At 48.6% G+C, this 16,561-nt stretch overlaps 1 protein-coding gene across 2 annotated transcripts; it reads left to right on the top strand.

Annotated features, from left to right (window-relative positions):
- The first annotated feature begins 229 nt into the window (after positions 1-229).
- LOC133267936 (suppressor of cytokine signaling 1-like) lies at positions 230-15,886 on the top strand. Of its 2 annotated transcripts, none has more exons than XM_061450665.1 (3): positions 230-443; positions 10,666-10,790; positions 14,308-15,886. In XM_061450665.1, exon 3 carries the CDS (start codon positions 14,374-14,376, stop codon positions 15,055-15,057), a length of 684 nt encoding a protein of 227 aa, XP_061306649.1. In that variant the 5' UTR covers positions 230-443; positions 10,666-10,790; positions 14,308-14,373; the 3' UTR covers positions 15,058-15,886. The 2 variants fall into 2 exon arrangements, with proteins under 2 accessions (XP_061306649.1, XP_061306648.1); XM_061450664.1 differs by lacking the exon at positions 230-443 and adding an exon at positions 462-641.
- The last annotated feature ends 675 nt before the right edge of the window (positions 15,887-16,561 follow it).

Consider the following 16,561-nt stretch of genomic DNA (forward strand, 5'->3'; position numbering starts at 1 on the left):
GGCCCTCTGCCGCCTTCCCGGCGGGTCCCGCGGGATGCTGTGATACCGTCCCGGTGGAGCTCCTCTGCCCGTCTGCAGCGAGGAGGCTTTCGCAGCCTGTTTTAATTATTTATTTTTTTCTTTCCCTAAATCAATCCAACTTTTCTTTAAAAAGGAAAAAAACTTTTTTCTTCTTTACTTCCCCCCCCCCCCCCGCGAGAGCCACTCTGTGGAAAGCCGGGGTGGTGGTGGTGGTGGAGGAGGGAGAAACCCCTCCCCTTCCCCTCCCCCGTGGCTCCTTCCTCGGAAAAGACACACTTGGGGGGTTTCCTCCCCTCCTCTTCTCTCTGCTCCCCTCCCCTCCGCTCCGCTCCCCGGAGCCGCAAGCCGCCGCCACCGCGGCGCCCGCCCGCCCCGCTGCTGAGGAGGGCCCGGGGGCAGCCGCGCCGCCACCCCTCCTCCCGGTAAGCCGCGCACCGGCCCCTTTGTGAGTTGAGGGGCAGGGGGGGATGCGGACCGCGGCGGCGCCGGGCGGCGGGGATCGGGGCCGCCTCGGTTTCGCTTCGGGGTGGGAGAGCAGCGGCGGGGGCAGGGCCGGGCAGCGCCGCTGTCGCCCCGGCGCTGAGCGCTCGCTCGCACCGGCGGTCCCGGAGGTGCCGAGAGTAAGTTGTGCGGCGTTAACCGAAAACGGCCTTTTGGAGCGGGGGGTGTAGAGGTGTCGTCTGCCTGTCTGCCTGTCTTCTCCGGACCCCCCTTGGCGTCTTAGAGCGGCGGGAGCTGCTATTTGGCACCGGGGGTGTTGGGGCTGTTGCTGGCAGGGGAAGACGGAGCGTGCTGGGGTTTGGGGTGCTTTCCCCGGTGGTGGGGGGTGTCAGGAGAGGATTCGTGGTGCTGGCAATTCACTGCCGGCCCTGAAGGGAGCCATGTGGCTTGCTGGGGTGGCTGTGGGGTGCTGGGAGCAGCCTGGGAGGCTCCGACGGGCTTGGGGCTTGTGCTGCCGTCAAGGTGTTCTCCACAGCATCAGAGCAAGAGAGATGCTTGTTTTATAGTGAAACCCGCTTAATTATGTAATGTCTCGGGTGGGTCTGTAGGGAAGCAGCCGCACAAGACCAGGGAGGGGGGAACCTGGTCTCCATGCCACTTTCTACTCTTCACGTAAACCACTGGAGAAGTGGTGTGCAGCGTGTTAAACTTAGTCTTAGCTGGAAAAGTGAGCTGTCTGCCAGAACCAAAGGCGTTACAGGGAAACGGGGTAACTGTGAACCCAGAGCGTACGTGCCCGTTGGGGTTGCCCTTGAAAGGCAGAGGAACTTGCCAGCCTCCAGACGTGGCACAGTCAAAACGCAGCCTCACACCTGCCTTTTCTCAGAAGATCACTGCTGCGCTCATGAAGAGCCTTGCAGGCAAAGGTTATCACTTGAAACCTCCTTGATGCAATCTGAGTCATGGTGCTCGCAGCCATGTAGGATCCGCTACTCACTTCTTCCCACAAACACACATGCTCTTACTGAGAATTTTGGAATAGTTACCACCTAAAACCTCAACTTGTGCTACTCTTGTGATCTTCCCCCCTGCTTTTTTTAGTTTGTGTATTCCTTCCTGTTCGGTAGAAGCTTGGCAACAGGTTCTGTATGAACCCTGGAGGTAACTGAAAGGAACTCAAGAATGTTAAATTTATGTCCCTGGCTTTTTACTTGCCTGCATGGGTGAAGGAGGGGGATGTGGCTTGACCATTGTTCTGTAGAGTTGAGGGCAAAGAGTATTGTTAGCAAAGTGCTATTTAGGACTGTGTGGTCCAGACAGTGCTGTTTGCTAGACCTAGTCCTTGCAGTTCTCAGAGAACTTAAATGAAAACCCCAGTCACATGTTGACCATGCTCAGCTCTGTAAAATGGGGTGGAATCAGAAATAACTAGTTTTCTGATGCTTCATTCTCTGCTGACTGTACCCTTAAGAGGGTATGCAGGCATATCTTGTTTCTCCAAACAGTTGGGACTGCAGTTCAGATGCTGTGTGAACATCAAATAACTCATTCAAGTCACAGCAGGGTTACGGTCATGTGCTTAAAAATTATGCACATCCACAGAAGTTTGTGGGACTGAGGCTCTATTATCACATAACGTTGGTCTTGATTGAATCAAATTACAACGAGATGTGGCCAGTTGCTGCAGATGAAGCCAAGCTTTGTTTCTGTGTTCATGAGCGATTCTGCTGGGTATGCGATTTAAAATGTAGTTGTTGAAGTAGGGATTCTTGTCCCCTCCAGAGTGGAAGGCTCTTGGGCACAAACCCATGGGATTATTGGGATGCCAACTTCCCACACAGGTTCCCATCTTTTCCTGAGCTAGACTGAAATCTGGGCCTTTACTGTTTCTGTGCTCCTTGTTACGGTTCGGTATGTTACATGTCCTTGAATAACCTGGCTTATCACTTACTTAAGTGTAGTGGGGTTGAGAGGCGACACGTTGGAAGGCACAAGTAAACTGTGCGGGGTGCTGAAAAGCAGGCATAGAGGAGCACCAGAGAAAGGCTGAGCTTCTGCACATCCTTCCAGGTGGGTGTCCCTGTCCCTGCCCCACCTGCTCAGAGAAGGCCAAATTCAATTTCCAGATGACAGCTTCAGACATGCAGCCAGTGCTTCTTACCCTCAGTCCAACTGGGATTTCTGTGAAGTTGGTGGTCGGTTTGCGCAAGGATAGAGCTGGAGTTGGGTGGTGTAAATTCTTAGTTGCTGCCACTAATGCTGTGGTTGCATTGCTGAGAAACAAAGGAGAAAATGTGCCTTCGGAGCTGTGTTTCTTCCCTTGCTTCTCTTTCTCTCCATCCCCGCTGGGGATGTTTTGTTCTTTCCTCTGAGTCTTCCCCTGTAACTCCTCACCACCCCCATCTTCCCCTACCACCCACAGGCTTCTCTTCCCTGGTTTCTCCTACCTTAGTTTGGTCAGCAATAAACAGATAATGCTAATACTTAAATATGACACGATTTGGGTCGGGTTGACGCTGTGGTTAGATTAATAAAGCTGTGGGGAGGTGGGATGTTCATGAGCCGTTATTCCAGGTTGCTGCAGACCTCGGCTATTGATGCTTGCCAGAAGCTCTCAAGCCAGGAGAGTTGCATCTCTTTCTGTAAATGAAAATGTGGATGCTCCAGACAAAAGCTGAGTGCGTCATACAGGGGTGATATCTTTATACAAAATAAAGGTATTAAGTGTGTGTGTGTCATTAGGAGGCATCATACATCATATATTTATTTAAAATAATGCAGCTAAATGCTGCATGAATTAGATCCTTGATTACATGTAAGTAGAGGCAGAAGGCAGGCGTGATATCAACTTACTCCCTTCTGTACTGTCAGTCTACACTACTGCCTGCTCTTCTGGTTTGCATTTGTGCATATCCTGTAGCCTTCTGCCTCAGTGAGGTATTTATTATCTCATCCGTTTGCTGAAATCAGTTTCAGACCCTGAAAGAAAACCCTAAAAAGTGCAGTGGTGTTTGATATAGCAGGATTTGGTGGTTTGTGTTAGTGAGTGGTCAAAATGACTCGAGCAAAATTCATCCCCCCCCCCTCCCCCGCCCAAGCACAAGATTGCAAGTTAAGATTTAGAAGCAAGAGGTATAGAAAGTCCTACTTTTTAAGCTTCTGGGAATCTGCTTGTGTTCGATAGGTGTTTAATAATATAAAAATGTTAATTCAGTTTTAGTAAAATCGCTAAATGCTGGGTTTGTGTTGCCTTTGGAGACCATAGAGCTGCCCCCTTATTTTTGTCCTCTTCAGTGGAGAAATGAAAAGGCCTGTGTGCACTTCACAGGAAGTGAGTGTCTGATACAGGCTTGCAGGCTGCACAGTTCCAAGAACTGCTCTCAAGGTATTTTGATAATGCACATTCTCTCTGCCTTCTCCCTTCCTGCACCCCATGCGCTTTCTGTCCTTCTTGTCCACAAACACATGCAAAGAATCAAAGGGTGCCAATATTAAATTTGCAAATAGGTTGCTTCAGCTTTACGTTGTGGCTGGCAAAACTGGGTTAAGCTGGCAGCACTCAGTATGCTTTATTGCTGAGAGTTTTTGTCCTCCCCCTTGCTCCCTGCAAATGCTGAATACAAGTTTTAACTTCAGACTGTGACTTGTGCAACAGGGGTTTTTGTGTGCGTGTATGTGTGTGTGTGATCCTGCAGTTCAGAAACAGTTTTTGGATGCACTTTCATACTTCCTCAGTAGCAAAGTTTATTTGGAAACTTAGGCTGAGGCTGTCAGGGAAGAAAATAAGTGTGACTATTAGCAGTTGGAAAATGTCAAAGATCTCCATTAGTGTTCTTCCCATCTGAACTTCATAGCTGGGCTTCTGGGCTTCTCCACAGCTTACTGAAGGTGCCTTGCTAAAGCTAAGGAGGGTCCAGCATAGGTTTGCCTAAGTTGGCATGCTAGTGATGACGTGCAGATGCCCTTAGGAATGATTTGAACATGCTTTTCGACAGACCAGCAACATTGTTCTTCATCCACGTTTGAGTTCTTCCTTGTCTTCTGGTGAGGCTTTGGGGGTGTGGAGGGAAGCCAGGGCTGCAGAAGCATTCTTCAATCTGGCCTGCTAGAAGTTATGTTTGTCCTCCGAGGCCCAACTAAGTGACACAGTGGACCAAGAGCCCCACTCAAGGGGAATCTGGGACAGAGGGAGTGTCTAACTTCCTTGCCATGGCCATTTCTGATTCTGAGCTGCTTTAGCAGTAATCAGCTGAAATCTCCCATGTGTGTAGGATGTGCACCAGCATTGAAGTCAGCACATCCAAGTGAGAGGTGCAGTTCTTTTTAGTCGTTAAAAAAGTAAGGGAAAAACGAGCTAAGCTTCTTTAACTACTCTTTAGCAAGTCCACAGTTAATTCCTCACAGTGACTTTATATACCCTTGTTCTTCAGTTTTGCATGACTAAAGGACGTTTATGCCTTCTGTGGAGCTCCCCTTAGTCTGATGTAAAGTCTGAATGGTTAAGAGGTAGCCTTAAAAGGTGATGCTAAAAAACCCAGCATTTTTGCTGCTGGATTTCTCTGCCTAGGGTCGCTAAAGCATAGTGTGGTGGGTGCTTCACAGAAACAAAGCAGAGAGAAAGAAATGAGACTCCTCAGATCAGCTCTCCCACTTTCCCCAGCAGCATCATTTTAAAGTCTATGTGATTGGAGTTTTTCCTTTTATGAGTTTTTAAATTAGTTGCTTTTCAATCTCAGTCACCTTTGAACTTCCTCTCTTCTAGTTTTATGAAAGAGCATAAAAAGAACGGCTCGATTGTACTGTGTCTTTCTCTTGCATCCCCTTGTATCTGTCTGCTGTCTAAACTGAGCATGAAGTTTCTCCAGTCTGGACACTTGCATCTGACTTCTTACCACCCATCTTTAGGCCCATCCCAGTTGTTTCAGCTCTATTTGTTTTTATTTAAGGTGACTGGAACTCAACGTATTCTCTCAGGTGGTGATGTTACTGTTACGTTCCCACCCATCCATTTTGCAACCTCGCACTTGTGTTTGCCTCTTGGTTTTTTAATGATTGCTTTTGCATTTGGAGCTAGAGCTTCCCTTAATGAACCCTCAGCACAGTTACTCTGCTCATTGGTCAGCTGGGATGCTTAATTTATCGCTCTTAAAAATATAGGCCCCATTTGTTTCTCTAAGGTCTGTATGCACTTGCCAGGACAGAGTCTTACCTGACCTCCTGGTGCTTGCCAGCCTGCTGAATTCTGAGCAACCTCTTACTTCTCTGGCCTGCAGGGTAAAGTGATTTTGCCACTGTTTGCCCTGGCCTTGCTGCTTTTCCAGCTGGCTGCCAAGATTTCAGTAGCATGAGGGTGGAAGCTGCCTGCTGGGGGACAGGGTTAGACCTCCAGTGTATGAGATGTTGTGGGCAATGGCAGCTTGAAGATAGGGGGAGATGATTTCTGGGAAGGGACCTAGGTCAGCTGATGTGTTTGCATGGGCAGGGGGAGGAGAGCTGCTTGTGCCTGAGCTGAGGGAGGCTTTGGACCACTTATACCTACCAACCTGTCAAGCAGCCAAGAGGGATGCTCTGCAAAGTGGGCTGAGTCAATCCAGGGGGAAGATGCAGCAGCTGGGAGGGTGGCAGAGAGGTGATCAGTTGTACAAGGGCTGAAATGCCTTGGTTTCATCAGGATGCCCCTTTTCCACCTCCCATCACCCTGGGATGTGACTGCTCTTTGTCTCTGTCCATCTGCTTTATGGGTACCCGGCTGCTGCTGGCTCTTTACCTCGTGCACCGTGTCTCATGTTTGACTTGCTTCCTGCATGGGTGCCTTGGGGAAATGCAAGGCACGTCCCAGCAGCTGTTGCTTCTTCATATACCATATTCCTGATGGGGAGCTCTGTCTAGGAATTACCTTTCCCAACAGTCAGGTAGCTATGTGCTGCTCCTGCTTTAGCATAACATGTCAAAAAATGTTCTTTGCAGCACCTGCAGGCCTCTGGCGGTTGGAAGTGGCAGCTGGTTTGATTGAGAAAGCACCTCTCTGCATCTCAACAAGCCAGTTCCAAATTCCGTCAGAATTCCTGGGTATAGTCCACTGTGTCCACCTGGCTTTCTGCTCTAATGCCACTTTTCCCCATCTTTTCTGATAGAAGACCTCCTTTCCCCACTTTAGACTAAACAACATTGAATACTGAGGACTCTCCTCAGCATCCTGTGCAAGAACAGTTATCTGCTTGCTTGTGAGTTTTCAGCAGAGTCCTCATCCCCATTGCACTCTCCCTGCCAACTAAAAGATTCCCCCAGAGGTTTTCTGGTTTTGATAAACTAAAAATGACATTTGCTTTCTGTTTGTCGTTTCATGTTGGCCACCTACTGTCCCAGTTTCGTGGCAGACATCCTCATGTAAATTTGCTCCCTGCTGTCAGTGATTTATATTTCTTTCTGTCAGCTCCACCAGGGTTAGCTTTTTGTCTTTTCAACTTTTCAGCTTCTCAACAACTGAGGTTGTTGAGAGACTTGGGCAGGGACAGCGGTTTTGTGGTGTGTGTGTTTGGTGCCTCTGATCCATGTCAGAGCCCTTGCAAGCTGTCGTACCTACAGCTGATACCTGTGATGTGACCTGGGTTGTCCTCTGAACCTGTCCTCTGAGCCAGGCAGCATCGCTGCTCTGTCGTCTGTGGGAGCTCTGCACGCTCTGTCACTTTAAGATTTCCTAAATAACCTCTCATGACTTAACTTTTTTTCTTTTGACTTTTGACTCTCGGGATGAGTTTCTTTATTCTGTGTGTTGGAAATCCCCGTTATAAAACTTGGTGTTGTGGTGCACTTTGTGCTTTCTGACCCTCACCCCTTCCTCTGAAGGCACGGTAACTGGTACTGCTTCATGGCCTCTCACACCTCCTGAAGCTGCTCCTCCTGAAGAGCGAAGGGAGGATACCTCTCCCCTGTGCCTCTGTGCTTTGGCTCACGTTGGTTAAGTAGTTGGGACTTCTCTAAAATCCTAGTTCTGATCATGATACTGAACCAGTTTGAGCTGCAGACGCTACTCATTTCTTCAAGTTAGCTGCTGCTTTGAATTCCTTTCCTGCTAAATGTGATGGTTTTGATAAGAGGTCATGGCCATTGCAGGGACCACTGCTGGCCTTTGCTTCTCAAGATTTACTTGTTTCCTCAAACAGGCTCCTGGAGCAACTGGGAAAAGTCAATTTAGCTGCAAGAGGCTGGAACGGAGGAAACATACGTGTGCTGCTGTGCTGGAGATGAGGGGAGCTGGTGAGGCTGAGTAGCCATGACTGGGGGATGCAGAGCTTTGCTCCAGTGGAGGGTGAGGATCCAGCTCTGGGCATCAATACCCCCTTTGCACTGATTGGTGGGAAGATGAGACAGAGCATTTCCAGTAGGGAGCCATAAAGGACTGGTGTTATCTTAGCCTCTTTCTTCTTCCTCATCGTGCCTTCTCCCATCTCCTTCTTTCTGCACCCAACCTGGGGAGAGCCCCAGTTACCTTCCTGGTGGGCTGCTTCCCCAGCCATCGGGCAGTGAGGTAGAGGAAAGGAAAGGCAGCCCTGCAGGAGCTGTGTTCTCCAGCTGAGCACAGAGCTGAGGCTTCATGTAGCTTCACTGCACTGGCATTTGCAGGGATGGTTGCTTGCTGTGAAACTGGAAAGGCCAGGAGTGATGCCACTAGGCTTCCCTCACTTACCAAAAATGCTGTTGTGTTGGCCAGAGGTAAGCAACAACAACTCTCTTTCCTTAAATCATGGCAGGGTAGGCACAGATGCAGCTTTGAAACTTAGCAGTAACCCCTACTGATTTTCTGACTTTTAATTTTTCATTCTTTTTTGCCCCGTTACAGAGGATGGGGGATAATTCAGTCTCCAATAGACGCTGTCTTTGCCTGAAGTCAGTTGATAGCTTTGATAGCTTTACTTACTGTGGAACATGCTCTAGTTGCTTGTGGCTACTGCACAGCAGCCTTCAAGTTCAGGGAAGCGATGCGGCTTGTCTGTTACCCTGAAACGGCAGGATTACAGTTTCACACTGGGCTGTTTCTAGGAGGAATCGCTGTTTCATTTGTAAGTAGTTGTTCTGAATGTGCACAGTATTTCCAGGGTGTGAGGAGGGGACCCTGAAAACAGGGTCTTTCTTCCAGCTCTTCCAGTTAGTCCAGCAAAAGCAATTAGCTTTCCCTGTAAATTGCCACCTTCCTTTATTTTTTTCCACTTTGAAGCATGTAATGCTGAAACCAAACCTGCTTGAAGGTTTCCCTGCCTTGAAGAATATTTGGTGCACTTCACACTGTCTTGTGGGTTTTCTTGGGGTAAAAACCTTTCAGCTTGTATCAGCAAAGTGTCACATTAATGCAGAAAACACATGTCATGTTTTCCTACGATAAGAAGTACAAAGCCTAAATATCAGGAAGTTTTTTGTGGGTTTTGAAGTATGTTCTCCAACCCCAAAACTTAGGGACGGCTTTGATAAGACCCAGTCCTTGCAAGGTGTCCAGTGGCTAGTTCCCAGAGCCTGCATGCAGAATCCTCCTGCTCGATGACTCTACTTGCGTGGAAGCAGGAACTGTCACCGTGCGTGTGCTGCCTCAGCTTGTTTTATTTTATTAAATGTTGCATCCTGGAATGCCGGTTTCATAGGGAAACAAACACAGGTTTGGTTTGGGATGGTGTGTGTGGGGTGCGGGTTTTTTTTCTTTTTTCCACATATTCCCTCATGTATCACACATAATGGCAGCCTCGCATCAATCTCTATTTATAGCCATGGCATAAGAGATAGAGGGAACTGCAATGTCTCCTAGGCCAGCTTTGTGCTGGAGAAATCGGCTGTTATTAACATTGGTCCTCTTAGCTGAGCTGCACCACATTCCTCGCCTAACCACAGCTCCCTCTGTGCTCTTTGGCGCATGGCTGTCTGTGTGTCTCCTGCCTTTCCCTTCCCACTCCACAAAACCCTCTCTGGATCTGCCCTGGTCACCTTGGTTGTGGTAGGGTGCTTGCTACAAGGGGTGTTGGTGTGGTCACGCACCACGGCGGTGGCAGCATGGTTTAAACGGTTGCCAGTGTGTGGCAGATGGTGGCTGTGGGAACCAGGCTGGCCCACCATTAAAACACAGTGCTGCGTGCTTGGCTCTTACCAGGGAGGTTTCTTCCAGCCGTTTTCTGGAGCTTTGCTTTGGAACATCCTCTCCAGCCACAAATAAGTAGGCAGTGCATTTCTGCGGCATGCAGACGTGCAAGCAAGAAATGTCTGCTCAGGCTCTGCTGCTTGGAATGAAGACGCTGCTGCAAGGGCTTGCAGGGTATCTCAGGGAGAGCTTTTCCAAATTATCCCAGCCTCCATCTAACTGCTCTGAGAATGGTGGGATTGATAACTGGGGCACGATGAAGCTGAATGGAGTGGGTAGTGAGTGGGATAGACCCACAGTTCTGCTATGTGCAAGGCAACATAGCTTGTGGTGTGTGTGCCCAGCCTGGGCTTTGGGGGGGGGGATTAAGAGAAGTGATGTTAAGTAATGGAGCATAGGGATGGAAGTACCATAGTAATGGTACTTCTGTTACCATAGTAATGGAAGCCTTACAGGGATTGCCTCTGAAAGGCATGATGAAGGCTGGGTTTGCTTTTTCAGCGTCCTGATGGGTCCACTGACAGATGCACAATTGCACATGTGGTGGCCTGCTGCTCCACCAGGTCAGTGGGTTTAGTTTTCCATCCGTGAGAAAGGAGAGCCTTGAGAGCTGGGGGAGCAGGCCAGAATGGACTGGATTGCTATTTGGATAACTCAGCAGTGAATGGCTATCTACACGGTTTCAGATAAGGTATTCTAAATGTTGTTGCAATGAGCACAAGTTTGAGTTTGCTGTTGCAAATCCTTAAGCTTATTCCTATTGCTGTCATCTCTTAACATATGGGGTTTATGGTTTCCACTTCCAGAAGATGATGGCCACTTTATGGTCTTTGCATTTGTCCTTAGGCCATCTGCGAGTTGTCTGGACCTAATCAACTTGTAGCTTTGTAAGTCGCAATAATAATAATAACAACAACAATAATCTGTCATCTCTGTTGTTAACTGAAGTGCTATATGCATCCTTCTACAATAATACAGGTCAAAGAGGTTTAGACAGACAACCTGTCCCTGGATTTGTTGTATGTTAGATCCACATTATGGCAAACTAATGGGCTTAGTCACCTATATGTCTCTTTTCAAAGGATGGATGTGCTTTTAAGTGAAGCTTTGCAAAAACTGGGAAGTACCGCGTCAGAGCTCTTGAATTTGGACCACTTCCAAGCCCGACATCCAGAAACTCATCCCTATGGGTGGTAAATATCAAGAGGTAAGCTCTTTCAAGTATCCTGGAGGAAGAGTGCAAGAACACATGATAGTTGAGTACTTGACGCTTCTGTTGAACATGCCAGATTTGTCAAGCTGTGGCTGACACCAGAGGCTGTGTGCAGTCCCCTCCTTTAGTAGAATTGTCTCCTTGTATGAAATACACTGCTTTGCCTGAGTAGTGAGCGAGGAGGAAAGCAGAATGCCCTGTGTCAAGAGCACTTATTTTGAAAAGCTCTTGAACTTGCAGTAAATCAGAAGGTCTGGGGAAACTTACCCAGTCTTTTAATTAGCAGGATGCTGCTTTTTAGGGTATGTTGCTTTGGCTGCAAGCTCTGTTTTGTCTTGCAGTAGGGAGGTAGAAACATGTTTGAGTGTTGGGGTTTTGGGGCTTTTTTGTGTGTGGGTGGGTGGGGGGAGCAAATCGTGGTGTGGCAAATCAGAAACAGAACTAATTACATATGACTAATTATACATGTGTATTCCATTACAACCCTGGGTTGGTTTGTTCCTAATCCTGAGAGCCTGCCTATTCTCCTTGACATGGGAGGCCATGTACACATAGGACCTGTTGATTCATTAAAAGTGAACCTTAAATGTAGTATCAGGAGCACTTCCAGGGCTAATATTAATAATTAACTAATGCTGTGCTGCAGGCCAGGCAGTCATCTGTTGGAAATGGGTCACTGAAGCTAAACAAATTCACACTTTCCGAGGCTCTGACCCATACGTAGATTTCAAACTGAGTGAACAAATTGTGAGGGTGCTATTTCTGCATTTACTTTGAATTCAAAATGATGACAGTCTCAGTTCTTAGTCAGGCGGACTTCTAGTAGCAGTGGATTTTTCTTAACGGACTTGAGTGAATGACTCAAGGTTGAAAACTAGGACAGACAAGCAGCCCGAAACATATTACCTATGTTACTATTTTTAAAAGTAGCCTGGAAATGAAGACAGTTGCCTGCTTTGGTTTTCCTGCTCCAATTCATTTTCCAGCCTAGACCCACGAGACTGGCAAAATTTCTGTTTGAACCCAAGAGAAGTTGCTGTTTGGGAAGAATGGCTGTTGGTGGGAGCAGGGCTCCTTCTCACTCCCCTCGAGGCTATAGCTGCAGCCCTGAAGGCGTCTGTCGGGAGTATGACCTTCTTTTTCCATAGTAGCCAATGTAAGAGGGCTCTATACCTTCCTTGCCTAATAGAGAGGAGATGGAAAGGGACAGAGATGCTGTAACTTCTTGTGGTACCTACAGTGTTGAGTTTTCAGTGGTGATAGATGGCCCTAGTCACTGCACGTGGTGACTGTGTTTACTTGTGCTCTGTTCACTAAATCAGCTTCCCCTAAGATTTATTCTGACTTGCTGAACCATCCTAGCAGCTTTCAACTCCTGCTTTGTTTTATCTTTTTAAAGGAAAAGAAAACCCTGTCTTGGTTAACTCCTTCCTACCCCTCCTAACTTTCTTTAAGTGTGGAATTTCTCTCCTGCTGTGACATGCAGCAAAAAGGCAGGATCTAAAAGGCAGGATTGTCAGCATTCAGAGCAGTACCAGGGACTTCAAATCACAAGGCTAGAAACTGGAGAAGCTTCTCAGGCTGCTCTTGGAAAGGGTGTTTATAGCTTTAGGTATGGAGACCTGCCTGACAGCTACATTATTGGCATTACTGTTAAGTTTTGAGAGAGATGCTGGGGGGCACAGATGTCTCCTTTCCAAAACTACTGTGCCCATGTGAGGGAAAGACGCCTGGCCCTGCCACTCCATGTCCTCTTCCCAGGTGTAGAGTGAGGTCCATGTGGCCAACCAGCTGTCATGAGCACCAAAAGGAGCACTAGGCTTTTGAATAGCTGGCAAAGGGGGCTAGATAAGGGGAACCCTGCAAGGAGCTAAGCCTGACCTGAAGCTCTCCCTCCAGAGCAAGCCCTCCCCAGGTCCCTGCCTGCCTGCCCGCCATGAGCCCTGATGTTCCTGTGAGTCTGCAGTGGGAGGACTGCCCACAGAGATGGAGGAGCGTGTGTCTTCCTCCACTGCAGGCTGCATGTCGGCAGACTGTTCTGCTCCAAGCACGGCTGCACTGTCAGCGAGTGTGACTGGGTTAATGGAGTATGTCAAGGGACCAAGAGCAGGCCATGGCGGTGAGCTACTGACTTGTCAGGCCTTGGGAAGTGGTATGTAACAGCTCAGCTTCTCACACAGAATGAGCCTCTCTGGCTTGGGGCTGTGGTTTTTATGTTTATGCATATATATATATACCCACATGCCAAATATATATTTTTTCATATAATTGAAATGACTTGGCTGGTGGCATCACTGAGTTCAGGAATTTGCGTTTCTGAAAACAGACATCCTGGTGATGACACAAGGGGCAGGAGATGAGCAGGGCAGGGACAGTGAGGCACAGCCCTTTGAACGCAGTACACAAGCAGAGGAGGAGGGCAGCACTGTCTGCTGGCAGGGGAAGATGTCTTTCCAGCAGAAACAGCAGTTAAGGGGCTGGAAGGGCAGGTGCAGAACTGTTCCTTGGACATCAGCAGTGTCTGGTACCAGCATTAAGTGGACAGCCTCAGCCCTGAAGTTGATGATGAACATTTCTCAAAGGGGTCTTGAACAGAGAGCTTTGCTTTCTCCTGACACAGTGAAACAGGAATCTCCTGGGATGGGGGAGTGGCTCATAAGGCTTGGTGGGAAAGGCTCATTCCCATCTTCTTTTTGAGTCTTGTTCTCTCTCCTTTTGTCAGAGAAGGGGTTGGAGAGGTGTGAGGAAACCTTTCCACCCTTCACTGAATTACAACGTAAGCGAGACTTTCTTGCTCTGGTGAATTGTTCCCTTCTGATTTGCGGTGTCATTTCCCCTTCTCAGTTTCAAGGCCACTCTCAAAAGCTCCTAAGCATCCAGCAGAGGGAAATACTCAAATAACCACGATCTGCTTGGTTCAAACCAGCCTGCTGAAGGGTGTGCTGGGGAGCCCTAGCTGTGAATCTCTGAGACCCAGTGGATGCAGAGCTCTGTAAGGTGCCACCATGCCCTGGTGGGGACCCAGCTGAAGCCCTTCAGTACTTAAAAGGGGCCTATAAGAAAGACGGAGAGAGACTTTTTAGCAGAGCCTGTTGTGACAGGATGAGGGGTGATGGTTTTAAATAGATCTTTTACGATGAGGGTGGTAAAATACTGGTGCAGGTTGCCCAGAGAGGGGGTGGATGTGCCATCCCTGGAGACATTTAAGGCCAGGCTGCATGTGGTTCTGGGCAATCTGATGTAGCAGAAGATGTCCTTGCTCATTGCAAAGTGTTTGAACTAGATGACCTTTGAAGGTCCCTTCCAACCCAAACCATTCTATGACTCCATTCTGTGATTTTTTCCTGCATGTATATCCCTGGTTATTCCTACAGATGAGGGGTAGTAACATACAGTAATTCCTTAGTAACCTCTTTGGTACTCTTGCTGGTCTTTCTTCCTTGTGAAGTGCATTCACTTGCCAAGTTAGAAGACGGTATCTGGTTTGCCTCATTCTTCTTCTGTCCCACAGGCTGCATGCGAAGGAGAAAGCATGATAAAGGCAGCATCTCTCCAGGATCCATGGGCTCTTTGAGAGATGATCAGAGGGAGGCCAGATGATCTGCACAACACGCACAACACTGCTTCTCATCCGCAAAGTCAGCATCGGAGTGTTCTCCCCAGCCCCGTGCCACCTGGCTTGCCTGATCGGTTCCGGATGTTTCGCAGCTGCGAATGGGAAATCCTGGAGCGATCCCTCAGTATCCTCCAGGCCAGCGACTTCTACTGGGGCCCCTTGTCTGTGGGAGAAGCTCACGCCAAGCTCCAGCAGGAGCCTGTCGGCACCTACTTGGTGCGTGACAGCTCGCAGGGGAACTGCTTGTTCAGCCTGAGCGTGCGGATGCCAACAGGGCCCGTCAGCCTCCGAATCTCTTTCCAGGAGGGCTATTTTCGCCTGAAGAACTGGTTTTCGGACTGCGTGGTCCGGCTGCTGGAGCTGGTGGTCGCGGGGACCCGGAACAACCCCTTGCACTTTGATGAGATGGGGGGAACACCCCTCGTCTTCTCTGAGCCCCTGTGCCGGAGCCGCCAGGCAGTGCCTATGCTGCGAGAACTGTGCTGCCAGAGCCTGCCTGCTAGTGCTGCAACAGGGGATGGAGCAGGGCTGGGGGGCTCCTCGGGGATGCGTCCGAAGGAGGAGGTGGTCTCACCCAGGGGTGGAAGGGGAGGGTCAGACAGGAGCATCGTCCCTAGCCCCTCTCTGCCCTGGGCTGGGAGATGATGCTGTGCACATGGGAGACAAAGGGAGATGCCTGTTAGGTGGCTGTGCTGGTGGGACACACACCACACCGATGGGGTTGGACTGGCTGCTGGGAGAGCAGGGGGAGCAGGGCTAGAAACCACTGGCTGTGACAGCTGTGTCCTTGTACATGCACAGCATGTGTGGCCTTCCCCAGAGATGCCTGGGGTAAAACCAAACCTGAAGAGCAGCGACTTCCCCCTCCCATCCCCTCCAAGTTCTGCTCTTTGCTCCATTTATAACTTATAAGCTTGAGAAGAAGGTGAGTTGCCTGTCCTCCCAGGCCAGCCCTGCATTTTCTTCCGTCCCCAAGTGCCTAAGCTTGTTACAAATTTGCCCTTGTGAAGTGGTGTGGCTGAGTCCAGTGCCACAGCAGTGCAGCTCAGGCATCTGCAGACTCATGTAGCCATGGTGGAGTGAGACCCATTTCATTCCTTGCAGCATGAATGTGGTGCCTGCCGCTTCAGAGGCTGACGTTTGCACTAAAGAGAAACCATTGCAGCCATGTACAATACATGCAGCTTCACTGGCTTTTGCATTGCTTTATTTGAACAGATTTTGGGGAGTGCAGATGAGTTACCTTATACTAAGGGCATGGTATTTCTGCATAGGTAATCCTGGTTTGAAGAGTCAGGTCTGCCCTGGGAGGATGTGCAGAGATGGGATCCAGCACCTTTTCTTATGCTCATCTGATGGTATGCTGCTGCCACCTAGGGAGCATAAAAGGACATTTTGGTTTTGCCTCCAAAAAGGCAAAAGAATTTTTTATATAAGGCTTTACAAAATTTTAATAAACATGTTTTTACACTAATTTTAAAAAGTCAGTGAATACATGGTGATATTTTCATTCCATTGCCGTGTTGGAAACTCAGCTTAGTGCCAAGACGTGGCAATCAAACTGAAACCAAAGAAGTGAATTTCTTTTAAAGACCAAAAGCAGAACGTAAGTGAACAGTCCTAGTTGGGAACAATAAGCTTAACTCATACTGTATTCAAGTAAAGAATTTTCTAAACGGAAGATACTTCCTATTAATACAGGGTTGAGATTTCCAGAAGTATTTTTAGTACCTTAAAAATTGTACGGTGTTTGAAAGAAGCATGAGAATTCAAGATCCTAGAACAGGGCACAGCATCAGTGAACTCAAACTGGTGAGCTCAAGTACAAATGAGAGGGTCAGCTTAAATAAGGTTATGGTTCATTTCAGGGTTGCAGGCATGTATGAGGTCATTGAAATAAGTGACTAAAAGCAGCTATGTGAAAGGAGAAATTGAGGTACTGTAAAATCAGAGCCAAACCGTTCAGCACATCCCGAGGCATCCATAGCCAGGCAGGCAGCCTGCTGAGCTCACGCTGACTTTCCCCTTCAGACCTGTACGGGGGGAAAGCCAAACATGAGGGGGAGATTATTCTGAATTTGCTCTTTTGGCTTCAGGTATCTTATCAGAGGAACCAAAGCATGGAGTCAGCAGAGACACAGAGAGACGG

The sequence above is a fragment of the Pezoporus flaviventris genome, unplaced genomic scaffold (genome assembly GCF_033815535.1).
Source record: "Pezoporus flaviventris isolate CSIRO_AGI_PZ_B2104156 unplaced genomic scaffold, CSIRO_AGI_Pfla_v1 ptg000011l, whole genome shotgun sequence".
Lineage (NCBI taxonomy): Eukaryota > Metazoa > Chordata > Aves > Psittaciformes > Psittacidae > Pezoporus > Pezoporus flaviventris.